The sequence below is a fragment of the Trematomus bernacchii genome, unplaced genomic scaffold (assembly GCF_902827165.1).
Source record: "Trematomus bernacchii unplaced genomic scaffold, fTreBer1.1, whole genome shotgun sequence".
Lineage (NCBI taxonomy): Eukaryota > Metazoa > Chordata > Actinopteri > Perciformes > Nototheniidae > Trematomus > Trematomus bernacchii.
In genome coordinates this window covers 2,108,988-2,126,704 of record NW_022988098.1, presented here as the reverse complement: position 1 = coordinate 2,126,704, position 17,717 = coordinate 2,108,988, and the positions used below count along the sequence as shown (strand labels likewise).

General features: G+C 41.2%; 1 protein-coding gene across 4 annotated transcripts in view; it reads right to left on the bottom strand.

Moving 5' to 3' along the window:
• Positions 1-10,804: 10,804 nt before the first annotated feature.
• The window catches only part of LOC117475425 (chemokine-like protein TAFA-1), a 110,878-nt gene continuing 103,965 nt past the window's right edge, over positions 10,805-17,717 (bottom strand). For 2 of the 4 annotated variants that reach the window (XR_004555165.1, XR_004555166.1), the window contains exons 5-6: positions 17,360-17,451; positions 10,805-12,100 (exon numbers count right to left, since the gene is read on the bottom strand). Coding sequence is in view for 1 of the 4 variants with exons in the window: in XM_034121618.1 (XP_033977509.1) it covers positions 12,083-12,100 (18 nt within the window). In the remaining 3 variants the exon portion in view is untranslated. Of the gene's footprint in view, positions 12,101-15,357; positions 15,542-17,359; positions 17,452-17,717 lie in introns of those variants that run through there. The other 2 variants (XR_004555167.1, XM_034121618.1) reach the window with 2 other exon arrangements.

Genomic DNA, 17,717 nt, shown 5'->3' with positions numbered 1-17,717 from the left:
ATAAAGAGCTGGTGTTGCAGTGCATAATGCTCTCCGTTTATGACAACTTAATTAACAGCATCTGCACTGGATTACTGTTCTACGTGAGCACGACAAACTCCCCAAGACACCTCAGTCTGCAGGGACCTGCTTCTAATGGCTGTTGTCTGTTTCTCATTCTGCGGCTGGTCCCACTGCAGTCCTCTGAGGGTTGGTTCCCCCACGTGTGTGCACCCCTCGAGGGTCAGACCAGGACCCTGTCAAGTCTACCCACCTAGGAGAGTAAACAGAGTGGGTTTGCAAGAATGGGAATACTCTGGCTCCTGGGAGAAAGTGTAATCATGTTTATAAGTAGGTCTGTGTGTGTGCAATGGCGGAAGCAGTACTCAGATAATAACATTCAACAGTTTAAAAGTATTCAAGTAAAAGTCCTGAACTAAAATGTCTTTGATCTATGACAATGCCTCATATTTAATAAACTGATGGTTTTGTTGCAAAATCAAAGTAACTATAGCAATACAATGTGTTTTGTGAAATACAAATTAGAAAGCACTTGTAGGCAGAAACGTACAAATAGCTCAAATGTGTACTTAAGAACGGTGCTTAAATGTAGATCAGTGTGTATTTGTATATGAACATGTCTGCAAATGGATCATTGTTGTCAGTGCAGTTGCATCCTGGCCGTGTGTTATTGCATGTATACCACATTACGTTTCGTAATGCAATAAATATGAATGTAGTTGCATTCCTTACTGCGTCCACATACATCTGTACAGCAGCACTATCACATATTGCACTCACATATTAATATGGGTTTAATGCCTCAGAGCCTCATTTATTTGATAGAGGAAAATCATTTCAACATCTGTAAAGCAGAGGGGTTGAAGTTCAAAAGCATACACACCATGCGCTTCTTAAAGATTTAATATGAACCTGTATGATCGCACCATATTATACAGGTGTTCCTCTTATTATGTGTACCCTTTGGAAGGGGAAACACAATAACAAATAACGTACGCTTCCCTTCATACTCACCTTGCCAAATATATGACAAATCAATTTGAATTCACTGGAGAAATAAAATAGGTAGTTTGCCTGCCTACACTCAGCTTTTCCTTCACCTGGAGAGACAGGGGGTGAACTGTGTCATATTACACCGACAGCATGGCAATAGACAGGCCCAACCCTTCTTTATATAAACCTAATCCTCCATGCTGGATGATTTTTGACCTTTTTGGAGACATACATGTAGGGCAGGCTCCTTGTGTCCCTAAAGGTGATTACACCCCCCCGTCGTCCAATCCGGTGGCACCGTGATTAATGCCCTGTCTTCATCTTTTACCCTTTTACTGCTCAGATCTGTCACAAAGTCTCCTCGTCTTGGCAAAAGTTCACATTATGTCTGGAATTTAGTTTGGTTTAATCTCATCTTCGCCTCTATAACAGGTCAACACTTGTTTATCCACAAAGGTCATGGGTCCAATTATTCAGTGATGACAATAATGTAACATTGGAGATATTGATTAGCTTCCAGTCACTCCCCTGTCAGTGACTTTGTGGCAAGGCTATCTATCCAAAGTCCTCTCTAATCTGATCGCTTCATGTGGATCACAAGTGGATTTCCGTGCCTCTCTGAGCCCCCGCTACTCATGTTTTATTAATGTCATATGCTGTCGAACTGGGCTCTCCTAACTGACTTACCAAGTCATCCCTTTCCTTGTCACAAATCAAATTAGCCCAGGCTGTGATTAATCATCAGGCGGAGCACCCAGTGAAAGGGGGCTGGCACCTTATTAATTTCCTTAATTACATCTTGTATTAGCTTTCAGAATCGTACCGTCTAATTATGCCGCCTTTGACTCCTTACTCTTTCAACTTGGCTACACAGATTATTTGTGTAACTAGATGTATTTAAATGGATTTCATTCATAGGTGAGAGTGATTAATGTGATAAAGAAGGGGTCGGTTCACGGGGAAGCCTTTCAGGTGTTTCGAGAGGCTCGACAAATGACATGCCATGGCTGAAATTGGCTAACTATAATTTTATAAAGTTTGCAAGTAACTTTAATCCTTCACTGCTGCTAAATTAAAGTAAATGAACTGTGTTAATAACAGTGGACGATCTTTGAACTTTATTTGAAGAATATAATACTTTACAGGGTTTTAAAAAAAAGGAAAATATGAGCTGCTTTAGACTTTATGTAACAAAAAATCATGTTCTTTTAAATACTACACCATCCTTTAAAGGGTAATATATAGTAAAAGTAACATGATATAATACAATAGAATCATTTTATTTAGCATGCAGCACAACACATAACTGGCTGCTGCAGCACAGAACTGCTTCCGGGTAGTGAACAATTATGAATCAGCCAAATGATCAACACATTTCATATTAGCTCGTAGATAGGCTCGCAGAGCTTTGCTGCCACTGTCATTATTTGTGTTTAGAAGGCAATTCTGGAGGTGCTGAAATGAGAAAGAGAGATTATGTGGCTGAGTGCACTCTCCCTGCCTATGAATCATAGGAGAAGGACTGTGCTGTTTAATCGATGACACAGTCCAGGCATTCATTCACTAAGTTGTTCATTTGGGGAGCCAGTTTAAATAGTTTCGCTCAGAGCAGTTCGGGGTAAATGCACCGCCAAGTGTAATATGAAATGAGAGCAGTGGCAGGGGACGTCCTCGTACCGGGGTGTCACAGTTTCACTCCGGTTTATCCCTTCACATTAAAGCTTTGCTATACTGGAAATACTCCATAATGTCACACAGAACTGCATTCACATGTGCTATATGGCTTCAGTGAAGCAAAGTTGTTGCTGCTTTAAGTGCATGTTATATCTTTATGCAGGTGTATGGGTTAAACATGGGACTTTCACCCAGGAACTCACTGTTTGTTTCCCCATTAAAAAAGTCAATGGTGGCTTTTTTTAAAACTATTTTACTTAACCTAACCCTGTACTGTAGCTTTGTTTCAAAATGTTTATCAATTGTTCAATATAATCTGGGACATGTATTTTGAATGCAATCAAAAATAGTGTTTTCTTTTATGGGAACATTCATTTTAGGATACAGGGTTGCACTGGGTCACAAAAACTTGTATTGAAGCGTCCTTGACTCAGGATACATCATAGAAGTAAGGCTTTGGTGACTTAACAAATGAAATTCACTTTACAAAAGGAGCATCATGTTAAATACAAGACTGAACACAGTGAGCATGCACTTCGGCTTTTGATATATCATCCTTCTTCTTTGGTATATCATTCGTTAATGAACGTTGAGATAGGGTTTAGTGTTAGGGTTAGAGACCTTTTGCGACAAAACATAACTTCTCATATCACACTCACTTACAGTACATTAGTCTTAGCGTTTTCCAATGATTAATGTAACCATGGTGAAGTGAGCTTCCCTTAAAGTGTGAAGAGTGTAGACAGTGCTGTGGGAAAATATAACTCTCCTTTATATTTCAGTTTGAGTTTGTCAGTTTGCATTATGACAGCGTTATGTGACATCCAGGTATAATGTATACACAAACAGGTAGATTTGTCTTCAAACAGCTGTCTTCTGAGGAAGGTAGGATTGTTAACATTATGGCAGACAAAGGAAAACACAATACTCATGTTTCATAAGTCACCAGGTTGCCAAAGTCGCTATTTTCTAACCTGTAATTCTAGCTTCGCAGAACTACTTATTTGAAAAAGCTGTTTCTTGGCATGTCTGATGTAGAGTAGGCACAATGGATATTCTCTTGTGTGTGGGTGAGTGTAACGAGTGGTGACTGTGAAAGTACAAGTACACTTGGAATATGAAACTGTATGAGATAATAATGAGATGTCCAAGCAGGCTGCATCTATGAAGAGGGCTGTCAACTATTCCTGCCTAATAGATCCATGAGGGATACAGAGTCAACAGGGCACTCTCTGTTCAGCATTCTGGATGCTTCACATTGATTCTTATGCATCCATGTGGCTGGATACCCTATTTTTTTGCATCATTGCCATTTTAATTGGTTTTAGCAGGCCGCATGCAGTATCTCCATACTGCATATTATGGTACAATCATCAAAACTGTGGACAGAATATCATGCTTAGCCTATCACATTCAATACTTCTATATGGTTCATTTTATACATGTAAACTGTTAGAAAAATATCACTCGTCACCGGCTTGAGCTTCAATATCAGGATACATGTATTTATTATCCGTGCAAGAATGGAAGTCATCACATACAGAGCTTATGGGATAACTAGTACCCTGAATAGTGTCCTTCTCCTGCTTTTTATACAAGAGAGGGTGTTACAGTCACAAGATGCAGAATACCAGTTCAAAGCAGTATTCTATGTTTAGTTCAGTTTAGCTAAGGCCCGCGTAAGAAATAAACATGACAGTCATATGTCTATCTCCATCAAGGGTGTAACTTTGGTTTGAGAAGTGGGGGGGACACAAAACAGGGGGTCCTCCACAATTAAACATTTTCCCGATTTAATTTAAGAGATTTATGGATACAGCTCTCAACACTCATGAAACAGAACTGTATAGCTATTTCAATAATCAAAAAACCATTAGAATATGCTCACAACCAATAAAACATATTTGATAAACTCTTCTCTCCTATCTTTATCTTACCTAGTCTGCATTCTTTCTTTTTAGTAATGCATATTTTACTAATCACTCCCCTTTCAAACTGTGTTTTTGATTTTTTTACTGACCAACAGTATAGTACACATTGGGATGATTGCTTAACTTATTTTTTACAACTAGGCCTATATTAAATATATGGAGATATTTGTTTACATGTATGACCATTCCCTTTGAGACCCACTGAGATAACTTAGACTAAAGTTTACAATCTAATCACTCAGAGTCCTTTACCTGCCTGAGCTGACGTTATCTCTCTCAGTCCCACAGGAGAGGACTCTCCCTCTCCTTATTGTTGAAACAGCTTCTAATCTCTGTTAGCTCCGAGCTAGCACCAGATGCTAACAACAACCCCCGTAACTCTCTCTGTCTCTCTGTCTCTCTATCTCTCTCTCTTTCTCTCTCTCTCTCTCTCTCTCTCTCTCTCTCTCTCTCTCTCTCTCTCTCTCTCTCTCACAAAATGCGCTCGTGCCATACACACACAGACGCTCCTCCGTGACGATGACCGCTTGCGTAAAAAAAAAAATAAACACATTTGAAAAGTGGGGGGGACACAAACGGGATTTGGAAAAGTGGGGGGGACATGTCCCCCCTGTCCCCAGTGGAAATTACGCCCATGATCTCCATAGAGGCTGAATCACCATGTTAATCGTTGTCACATAGTTATCATATGCCTAAAACAGTGTGTCCTGGCGCTCTTCCAGGTAATCATACATCCTGTTACGTACACAGCTACGTAGGGCCTTTGTTATCATGTGCTACTCTGATATTGGAAGAGTACATTCAGTATTTTCCCAACATAAACATAGTAAAAAAGAATAGTCTTTCTATAGAGCTGCTGCAATATAATTCAACAGGATAGTTCAGATGTTTCGAAGTGGGGTTTTGTGTGATTCTTATCCCAAGTCATTGCAATACCAGTGGATTACAATTTGAATGCCCACAGTTTGGAGAAGTAGAAATGGCCAGGGAAGCAAAGCAATGTACTGTTGTGGACTGGGTCGTCTGTATTTCAGCCACCCAAAAGACAAGCCCACCAATGATAATGAATATCAGCCTAAAATGTAAGCTATATTTAGAATATTTGTACAATTTTAACTTGCCTTGGACAGCTTTTTCTGCTGTTATATCCATCTATACTCTCACCAAAGCCATCACACTCCATTGAACATCTTTTTAAATGTTACCTCGCAGAACAGATAAGCTGCTGGTCTACTGCTGCCTTGATTAGTACGTTGGTTTGTGTTATTGTGTTACTTTGATTAGTTTGCATTCACAAAACTCACATAATATCAAAATTAAATAATGCAGACTTTTCTGATGTCCTTGGCAGGAGCTACAGATCAGTAAGAAACATTAACTGTAAAGCTGTCTAACAGCAAGATATAGCAGTGAAAATGTTTCAAACTAGCAGACACTTCAGCTGATATTGACTTTTTTTGTGGTGGGATTTATTTTGTATTTGTTTTGCTTACGCCCAAATCCACAGCACTACATTGCTGTGCTTCAGTCTGGTAGCTCATGTCTGCTTCTCTAAACTGGGGAAATAATTGTAATACACTGACTTTGGATAAGTACCTCATACAACCCCATTTCAAAACATCCGAACTAACCCTTTTATGACGTGTGTAATTTGCAGTCCTATGGACATCATTGTGATTCACAGCAGCATTTTTTTGACATAGCTAACTTTATGTATGGTCCCTGTGTCTGGTTGCAGTCATCCATGTGGCCTGGAGAAAAGAATGCATTGTGCTGATGGCTCAGGAAGTAGTGTCTAGCTTTCAATGTGGATCAATGACCATCGCCTTGAGACACAGACACCATTCTATTTGGGATGATAGCTTGGGGAAAAACAAGGTGGGGAAGGTAATACAAAATAGAAACCCAGGCAGGCGCTGTCATGGGAATAACATCTAAATTGATTCCTGCACCATGCTCATGTTAACATTTCATTCCTGCATCAGGGTTTGCTATACTGGCTACTTAGATTGAAAACAGGTGTTCTGCCCTCTTGGCGTGTTTGTGTGTCTCTTTGCTTGTTGCTAGGTTATGGTGATTCTCTAAACAGCGTAGGTTGCTTTGAGTTAAATACATTTAGGGACTGGAAAGGGTATTTCACACCAAACTCTGGTTTCATAGCCGCTACTCGGCTTGCAAAACAATTACAGGTCACACACGATTGTCTCTGTAGCTTATGCAAGGAAACGCCTGCCTGTTCTTGGCACTGTATGGAGTGCAAGCACGGCACTTAGATTTCACCTACCTAAGTGAAATGATAGTGTTGAATCTAAATGAGGCATGCTCGGCCCTCCAGGGTAGCTCTGTCTCCTCCTGGTCCAAAGACGCTGTCCTTCACATCCCTGCTTGCCCTTGTGCCTGTCATTTGCATAGCAGAGAAGGGAGCAGCTCATTGGCTGAGGGTGGAATTTGGAAAAGCAGCTCCATCCTGCGCCCATTAGGCAATCACCTTTACCCCAGACTAAAGCTGTTTCTAACTCTACTGCATCTGTTTGTTTGTATGCCAAAGTAGGTCATTAAGTCTCAACAACTTAAACTGGAAATCATGTAGTAGTTTCATAGTGGATCGGATGGTAACTAGTGTGACCAAATGTGTTATATTATTAAGCTAGTGATACCATTTCAGGGGGTTATTAAGGTAACACTTTTGGTTGAAAATGTATTTCAGAATAAATTGCAAATGTATTTCAGAATAAATTGCAAATGTATTTCAGAATAAATTGACTATTAAGTGCAGGTATCTTAGAGAGTGAAAGCGAGATTCTGCATGAACTCACTGGCATGGCCAAACTTTTCAGCCAGTGTGTAGGCAGGACAAATGCCCTAGCTTTCCTTTCCATGGTTCAAACTTTAGATAAGTTCACGGCATCATACTGTGTGTGTGGGCAGGTTTGGACTGACAGCACAGTGCTTTGTCTCTGGCAGGAAGCCTGAAGGCCAGGCTGCTGTTATGCACTCTCCATACAAACTTGGACAGACAACATATCATCTGACCTCCATGAAAAATAAAAAAATGAAAAAGTGTAAAAACATTCTGTACTGGTAAACTCACATGTACCCGAGAAAAAGTACTAATGTACAAATAGTAGAAAATATGTTTTGCAACAAGGTGATATTTTAAATATAGTTTGAAAGAACAGTATTTCACTTGTGTATGTAAAAACCTTGATGACTGAACATGACATAAGCCAAGGCAATAGTAAGACATAAAGGGGTATTTTCCTTTAGTTTTGTAGGCATATTACATTGCACTGGGGTCAGTACATGTATATATACACAAGACATTTTACGTAAGTGCTTTTCAAGCCTGCGTTGTGTTGGCCCAATTCTAATAACAGCAGACTGCTCACACCGTCTGTGGTGACCACAGAGGCTTTATATCCCCTGTGTGCCTCCATGGAAAGATCATGAAAACAAATGAATGAATGTTGTACAGTTGGAAGCTGGAACAAGACTAAATTCATCTATCTGATTAAAATATACTGCTTGTACACTCCCCTCAGGCTCGAAGCAATGTACTATTAGCTTCTCTCTCTAGATGATTCATTTAAAAATCCAGCTCTCTGTCATTCAAACCAAAAGTGGAACAGAATACAGAGTCCGTGTGATGACGTCCATCCGGTTGTGTGGAGACAATGCTATAAAAAAAGCAAGTTTAAAGGGGATATATTAGGGTCTTTTTCATGTTTATACTTTGGAATTTCCACTTGAATATGTTTAGATGCTTTAATGTTAAAAAAAGCTCTTTATTTTTCACATACTTCCTGCTCTGTTTTAGCCTCTATGTTTATGAAAAAGCCCAGTTGCTATACTTGGCTTACAATAAAAATATAGCACAGTTTTGCACATATGCCCTTGCCTTTGATGTAGTTGTGTGTGCTATAGACTGATCATCTGACAGAGGAAGGGAAGCCAACACTTAATGCCTTGTTGAATCCCATATTTTAAATATAAACACACATGGACTTTTATTTCCCAGTCTGTTGGATGCCCTTCAGATACCCAAATGTGTACAAGCACTGAAAAAGGACATTTTCATGCCATGTCCCCTTTAAGGGAGTCTGTGGCGTCACTGATGTCCCTGGTGGGGTCTGGTTGCTACACTTTTGGTTGACACATGAGGGTAAATAAGGTGAGGAAAGCAGGAGGGAAATAAATTGTCATTATGGCGGCTGCTGACAATCATGGACTGCCAAGTCATTTCGCTGACAAGTGTGTTGGTGGTTGCCGGTCATGCCGCAGTGTCATGGGACCATGGCAGTGATGTATTGTGTACCCATCAGTGTGTGTGATAATTTGTCACAAACAATGCCGTTTCAGCAGGGCACTGGTGTGTTTCACTGTGTTAAGTTACAGTCTGTTGAGAAAGAGTATAGCTGCAGGCTGCTTTGTATTCGTTTTTCTTTATGTCAATGCAGTCTTGAAAGTATCACATGATCATCCTGAACTTGCAAGTTAGCTTTTTAGCTGTAATTGAGTATAATGACATTATGCCCTATATACAACATAATTAATCACAAATGTCCCCTAAAATCAGTCTGACTCATTCATTTTCGGGCCATTGAACAGCTTTCATTGAGAAGAAGCTTGAGTGTCATGATGCTCCTAGTTGTCCAGCTCCAGTGGAAGTTAATTGTAAAGGCGACATTTACAGTGACTCGTATTCATAACGACTATAATTATAGAACGTAGAAGCCACAACAGGTAAGGAGGGTGCCCTTTCCACAAATTATAGTTTGCTACAAAATGAATTGGATAAAGTGCAAAGACAGGAAGTGGTGTCAAAGAGGAGTGGAGGCTCCTACTAAAAGCTCTTAAAGCCAACCAAGCATTTCACTTCTAAAAAGGGGGAGAGTTTGTGTTATACTTCAGATACCCTTGGAAGTTACTTATGTAAGTTTTATAAACAACACATTCTGACGCCTTCTGCACACGTCTTGGCGGTATGAAACAGGTTGTCCTTGCTGTCAGGCGTTGATTAGCCGTCCGGCGTGATGTGGACATGGCTGCCTCTGTGTCTCGGTGGGAGGTCGGCAGGACTTGATGGATGTCTCTTTTGAGATTGCAGAGCCCCGCTGAGAGGGAGGAGGACCCTGCCCCTGTTATCTATTCATGCTGTGTTCCTTTCTACTCTGCCTAAAATGGAGCAGGACCTCCCTCCACAGCACGACTCCCATCATTTCTGGATAGAGCTAAGGAGTGCATAAAAGAGAAAAATAAAAAAGGCACCTCTTCCATTCTTGATCCCTGAGCACCTTTCAAGCAAAAATCCACTTAGTACTTACATAAGTAGAAAGGCAGAAATCCCTTGATTTTCTACACAAGCACTGAAATTGAGGATAATCTTCGCAGTGCGACGTTTGCAAGTCTCTCTGTACCCTCTCTAAAAATACATACAGAAGCAGACACATACACACACACTTCATTTACAGCAACAAAAAAGCACCCAGTGACACTTTCCTAAACACACACACACACTCATTCCCCAACTCATTTTCTTTTGCACCAGCTCAATAAGACTGCAGGACAGTGAATCCTATTAGATATGAGAAAACAAAGAAGGGAACGGCTCATTGAGGAGGAAAAAACACGCTCTCGCTCCCACCCTTTGCATATTCCTTCACGATTCTGGCGAGACCGCTGGGAGATTGATGTGTCTGTCTTTTTCATACCTTCTGTGACTGCTCAGCGAGGCGCCGGGCTCCACGAGACTAGCCAAATTCCTGAATGATGAATGTACACTGGTGCGTCCACTGGGAGAAGAAACACATTTCATATCAGCCGAGAGAAGAGTTTGATATTGAATATCATCAGGAATTTCGCCTGCGACAATATTGGAAATCTTTATTCTAATTGCATGGATGAATTGAATATGCTGTTCTGATAAGTCCTCTGTGCCACAAAGGGACTTGTATAAATGAAGCATCGCATATTTGTTTGTGTGTTTACTGCATGTGAGTGTTTGTCTGCCCGTAAGTCATTTTCACACTCGCCTTGTGCTGTTGATGATTGCCTGTTTAGTCAAGCAAAAACTCACCACAATGTTAACATATCATATAAATGAAACTCTGACAAGATCTTCCACCCGCATATTACCACATATCAAATTGTCATACGAGGCACATTTTTCAAGATATTAGTTTTATGAAGGAAAGGGAGACAGCATATCAGTATAGAAAACCATTTTTATTTCTCATAAGGCTGTCCTGTAATGTACTTGTATATCTACTGGGGGTTATCTGTATGTTTCTCCATTGTGGCTTATACTTTCTCACTGTCATTTTTAATAAATCATCTCTCTCTGGTGTGTGAGAGGGAGATCCACACAACACATTTAGTCGAGCATTTGCCCATGACAACCTTCCACAGCTGAAAAATACACTAACTGTCTGATTATGGTCAGAGTTGTTCTGCTGCTGTTCTACGTCCCTTCTGGATCTGAGGGCTCAGGGGTTGTTGTTAGTGCAGCTTTCTTTTGAGAGGCAGTTCTATACAGTGTTTTCCTCATCTTTACAGAAACTACAAGCATTAACTGGCTTAACCAAGGACATTGCTGTATGACAAAAGCTTACCTTTATGACTCTGTTGAGGCTTTTTTCCAAAGCGAGCGTTAACTGCAAAGCAGTCCTTTACACAACAGCCTCTGGATGAACAATACTTATATTCTGATCAATATTCCACCAAGGGGCTCCTAATAGAGTCTTAAATATATTTTTCAGCTTCTTGGATCTGGTATCTTATATGTGATGTATTTATATATGTATATATACACAAATTATCTTACATACAAAGAAAAGAGGTGCTCATGAATTTACAACGGACATGCCCACCATTTCAAGTCAAAATGTCCATGTGGGGCTTTAAGCCTCTCAGAGATTCTTCTTTAACTCATAATACGCTGCTGGTCTCCTTCACTGATAGTCCAGTGTTTTTCAACCACGTCCTGCTCGAAGAGTGGGTCAAATACGAACGCATCCCACACAGAAGGAAAAGGATACCAAGGTATTTTCATCCGCTTGCTCTCAGTTCTGTGGAGCCCATGTTCAGGTCCATGTAAACTCACAAACTGATTTACCTTCAGGAGGGGCAAATGTCTTCAAATGATGTTTTAACAACCTCTAAATAACCCCAGCTAAGCTCTTTCAGTTTTTGAGGGGGAAACGGGTGAGGGAAACAGAAAGAGAGTAGGTCAAAAACTGGCCACAGCTGTGAGGAAGAGGAGAGTCACCAACATGGGGCTCATTGATCAAACAAGGGATTAGTCTGGTTTCAAATCCTTGGCACCACGCAAGCAAAGCTGTTTTATCTGGGTGGATATCCTTTCTGTGGTCCCAGGTAATCCAGTCAGTAGCCGTGGATGTAATAGTTTTAGTCCGTTTGGTGGGAAGAGAAAGGGTAGATGAAGGAAAGAGCCTGGCACGCAGCCCTGCAGTGGGAGCGCTCTGTTAGGTCCTGGGATGAATCTGCAACACAGAGGAGGAAGAGGAGAGGAGAGAAAACACACATACACTTAGATAGAACAAAGGAATACAAGTGTGCGAGGATTAGACCCTGGGGAATTGCTCCGTTCGCGTTTTTCAAAAACAAGGGGGAGTCTTTTGAACTGTGGAGGCTTTAAAAGCCCCGTCTCACCTCCCGGTTCCTACTAAAAACAGTGCTGAAATAGAGGTGGGCTTGGCATTTATAGGTAGAATGGGAAATATCATGAAAGCTCTTGGTACAAAACAACCTCAGTGTGTTTCCATGCTGTGCAGTGGCGGACTTACGCTTTCCAAGAGGCAAAAAACATAAAAAGGGCACCAGTTGCAGGTGGCGGAGCACCAGAGTACTTTCCTAGAGGGTAGAGAAGCCGACATGGAACTGCATCATGTTTTCTATGCTTTTGGGCCATCCTACATGGCACTTCATCAAACTTTTTCTACTCAATAGAATCTATAAAACTATAAAAGGCACCTTAAAGGGGATTTGATCTCTAATTGAGGGGCACTTCATGTTTTCCGTTCGACTGGAAAGATACCCTGAAGGGAGACTTATGACTTCTTTTCTACCGGAAGTCAACCTAAAGCACACTTCATTACATTTACTTCACTGAAGTGGCACCTTAAAGGGGGACTTTAACATGTGTTTTCTACTGGAAGGGCACTCTCAAGGACACTTAATAAAAGTTTCTCTCCTGTTAGGTCAATATTGCGGGTAGTTTATCCCATTTTCTCTACTACAAAGGTGCGTCAAAGAGCAGTTTATCATGCGTTCTCAACTTGAAGGGCATCCTAGAGGGCACTTCATAATGTTTTTAGGGCATCCAAGAGGGCACTTTTGCAATCTTTAAAAAATGGGCCGGTTTGCTCGCTACCCCTCTCCCTTAACCAACCAGTATGTCTGCTTTGTACACAATTAGATTTTTGACTGTATCTCGGACCATTTTAGCAACATCCCCAACGTCCCCCACCCTCCTTGGTTTGCACCTTCAAAACAAGCTAGCCAATCACAGCTGAGGATTTCCCTCCAATTTGACAAAATGACTTTGGCTTTGCTAAGTGGGATCAGGGCTCCTGCTGTGGAGTCTGAGCCTTTTCTGTGCCTCTGGTTCAGGGACTCTTATTGAGCCTCAGTTGCAGACCCGGGCACATTTCAATGGTACATTGTGCAACCTTGAGACTGCCATTGAATGTACTGCTTTTTCTGCATCCTGCTCAACCTTAAGCTCTCATCTATAAACCATGTGCATGATGTCTACAACAGTCGAGGTCCCTGCCCTTTCATGAACATGTATTCAGCGAAAGCATGTATATTTCTATTCCTCACTTTCATCATATTTTCGAGTTATATTACTGCTTTGAAAATGAACAGTAAAGACATCTGAAGTTCCCTGCACACTGTGGGGCTAATTAAAAATCCCATAATCCTGTTTAAATAAGAAATACAGCCATGACATTTCCAGCAGGCTTGGCAGGTGGTCGCCAGGTGTGTGGATCTGATTTTGAATGGTGCTGCTTGGCTGTAGCACACAGAGCATCTCAGGGCGACAATATGTTGAACATGCTGGCAAGAGAGCTAAAATGATTTCATTGATCATTTTCTGTACATGGATTTATGTGCACATGTATTTAACGACACTGTGTGTGTTGTTTTAAGAAGCTGCTTCATAGAACTATCAGAGAAGCATTAGACTTTATAATTTAGGGTATATTTAGAAGAAATGTAGGGAATGTCAAGTATGAGGTGGCTATGGCTCAGGGGGGAACATTTCACCGATCTACCAATCAGCGTGTCAGTGGTTTGAGCCCCTGCAGTCAATATGCTGGAGTATCCTTGGGCAAGATACCCAGCCTCAAACTGCTACCATAGGCAAGTCTGTGGTATTGTGGGTTAGTCACTTTGTATGAAGGCTTTAGCTAAATAACATGTGAGGTCATGTATGTCTCAAAACATCATGATTTGGATTTATCTGTTTGGGAGTTTGATTTGACAGAATAATTTGATACACTTTGGTTTTCACTTCTCTCACTAGTTGTTTAAAGAAAATCCACTTACACCAAGAATAGAGAAATATGCGATCAGTCCCATGTGTTAGCCAAACAATGTAAAGACATTGGACGTCTTTGTAAAGGTTTAAGTTCGGTCTAGTATAAAAGTACTTGTGTTATTGTTTTGGTACAGATTCAGACATTTGACCATTTTCACACGGACTTATGCAATTTTTGGATTTTGAAATGTGTCCTTTAAGATTTTCTCGTACTTAAATAAACACATTCACAGGGTTGCACCCCCTTCAAAGTACTTCAATTTGTCTGAGGGTTACGAATGCTAGAGTGCAACACCATTGGCAGATTCTTTTTTTGAAGACGACTTGTTAAGACAGATGTAAAAATAAGCTCTCTCTCACAGCCTCATCTTATGGAAACACTTAGCAGCACTGTCCCTTGCTGACAACATCATTCCTATTTAGGAAGTTGCACAGCAGCTGTTCCTCTGTGTGCTCTAAAAAGCTTCACAGCCTCAGATTTAACATGCTGATTTCACCTCAGGTCTTTTCACAGTGTCTTTCTTTCCCCCTATGATCCTTAAACACAGTAATCTTACAGGCTCATCTGTCCAGCATTTGCTTCTGTATCATCTACTGATGTAGCAGTGAGTGACCTCTGTCAGAACAAGAGCAGTAACAGGTTACACATTACCCGCTCTCTTTTTCAGACACTATCCACCAGAGGTTTGTTAGTGGGAGAAAAAGGGTTGTATGCAAATTCTGTCATTTCAGCCCAGATGCATGTGTGTGTGTGTGTGACTAAAAGTGTCCTCTGTTCTTTTTTGTCCTCTGTCGCTTCAAATGAACCGGGCAGCAGGTAGCAGCGGATTGCTTAAGGATTTCCTGCCTATCCCATCTTAGCTGGCAACTAAGCCGTCTGCATTCTAATTTGCTGGCCGCATTAAATTGCAATTTACTCAGACTTCAGTTAGTAAAAGGAGCCAAGGACAATTGCCTTAGCGAAAGAATTTAGTGCAAACACAGCCTACCCTTTTCCCCTTTCTTGTTTAGTGCTGAACAAATCAATCATGCAAGCTGAGAAACCTCTTCAAACTGCACTAAAACACACCGTGTACAAACAGAAGACAACAAAACACATCAAGATCCATTTAATGTGACATTGACAATGGAAAAAGAAAAAGTGTATGACATAATCAGTATCACCCCCCCTTCCCTAAATCCGTATAAAATGTAATAAGGATGACAATCTGGCCATTCCTCAGTTCGGACTGCCTTTGTCAGCTCATAACTTAATACAGGGCTGAAGCTGGAGAGGTGTTGTCAAGCACACTGATGGAACAGATGATTTCTCGGTGACGTTGAACTGTGTGTGGCATGGCCGCTCGGAGTTCATTTTGATCAAGTGCCGTCTCCCGATCTGACAAATGAGATGGTGATGCGTCTGCTGGCAGGTCTCTTTTGCTCTGAAACTGTCTCACAGATGGGCTACATTCTGTCACAGTGTGCTATTTAGCTTGAAAAAGTGCCCTCCGCTCTTTTCAATAGGAGACACATAGGTGTCTGAACAGCAGGTAAATCATGTTGGACCAGTTAAATAGGTAGCACAGTGCAAAGCGTGAAAAATGACGGTGCATCCACTTGAATTCAACACTTAACACTTACTTAAATGAAAAATGATATACTCCACGGTAGAAAGGCTGTGGCCTATTACATTACATGGGTTATATATCAGTGTAAGATAACTTAAAATAACCCATTAAAATTAATTGAGTACCTGATGAAGGCCGTTTTAAGTATGTATGACATTCCTGCCTTGATACTGAATACATTTTCTATTTAACACATCAAATGAGCGTGATTTCGCTCACTCTCATCAAAAGCAGAATGAATGGGGAAAAAAGCCTTTTCATTACTGCCCCATTAATTCTGCCTGTCTTTCTGAAGGTGTATCATTGTTTTGAAAGGAGCAGAAATGGATTGATCTATGTAGCGAGTGGATTGGGTAAGGTAGATCTAATGTGGGCGAGTGTTTCCGGAAGGTGCTCCCTATGTCTCGCTCTCACTGGGACTTCCACAAACAAAAGGGCCTGCCTTGTATGCTGCTACAGAACAGGCATTGAAGGGCTCTCTCTGAAGGACATGAGGAAAAGAAAATGAAGAAACACGGGTGTGAGCATCTGGCTTGGTTTCGGCTTCTTCGTTTTTCTGCCAATTTTCTTTAACGCAAGATGGCGATGAAATCTGTTTTCTGGTTAACATGTGTATGTGCCTTATTTTGCCTGACTGACATTTTTCGGAGCAAAATGGAAACTTGCAGATCAAATAAAATGGCTGAGAATAAAAAAAAAATGCTGTGTTGTGGGTTTGCTGGCTTGTGACGGAACAAATACAAACGAGGTGATTTGGTCTGAGGCAGGTGAATGAGGAATGTTGATTAAAAAAGAGCGCAGGATAAAAGGCCTTTCATGTAGCCTGTGGGCTATGCTGTGTGCTGATAGCTGCTTCAACAAGAGCCTCAGAGGGGGATCAGGATATCAAGTGGACTCTGATATGAAGAAACACAACCGAAAAGGGAAGAGGCCTTGCCCGGGGGTCTCGCACACATTTGGAGCGCACACGAACACAGACATATCAAACACATGAAAACACGTGCGTTCATACACAACTACGAGCACACACAGAGAGGAGCAAGTAGCATGTCACAGATTAGCGACTAATGGGATTGGCAGAGAGGTGTAAGGCACTGTAATCAAGCCCACACAGTGGCCGATAGCAAAAACAGGACATGGAACAAAGAGGTGATGAAAGGATGTGCGACTGATCCTGCCATTACAATATTCACAAACAGCAGGGTTCTGCTGAGGGGCGGACTTGGCTCTGTGTGTGTGTTTCTCCAGTTTTCCAGGAGTGTGTTGCCACCGTACATGCACGCTTACTGACTGATATAGTGCACCGTTTATGTGAAAATGCAGCAACTTACTTTTTATTTATGCGTGCACTGCCGGCGCTGGGTGATAAATATTTACAGTGGGTGGCGGTGCATTCAGTATTTGTGTCACGCCTGCCTAATCATGCACAGCATGTAAACACACACTTGATTATTTCGCACTGAGTATTTGGGTTAATGAGAAGTCATTGAACATGAGTTGGTCCCCACTCCCCTTGCATTACAGTGATGTGTGAGAGAGGCGGGAAAACAAAAAAAAACATGGAACAGCTTGAGAGAAAGACTAACCTTTACAGAAGCAAGAATGCAGCTCAATTTCTGTTGACCCATCCTCTGCATTTTGCTTCCGGAAGCTAAAAAGGGGAGTATGGCTGGGTATTCTGCAAAGAGAGGGTCAAGAAAAGAAGGACACGTGTGTATTGGGTAGAAAAAGCAACTGACCTTTAGGCCCTCTTCTCTTTAAGGTTTTAATAACGTTAGACCAAAGCCATAAACTCATAAATATAAATATTCCTCCTCCTCCAGAAATGTACAGGCTTGATTGATGTACGTCAACAAAACTCTGTTAAATAAAGACAATCATATTTGACTTAATTCAGATTGTGCAAAGGACTGAATTGAGAATTGGAGATGCATTCTTTAAAGC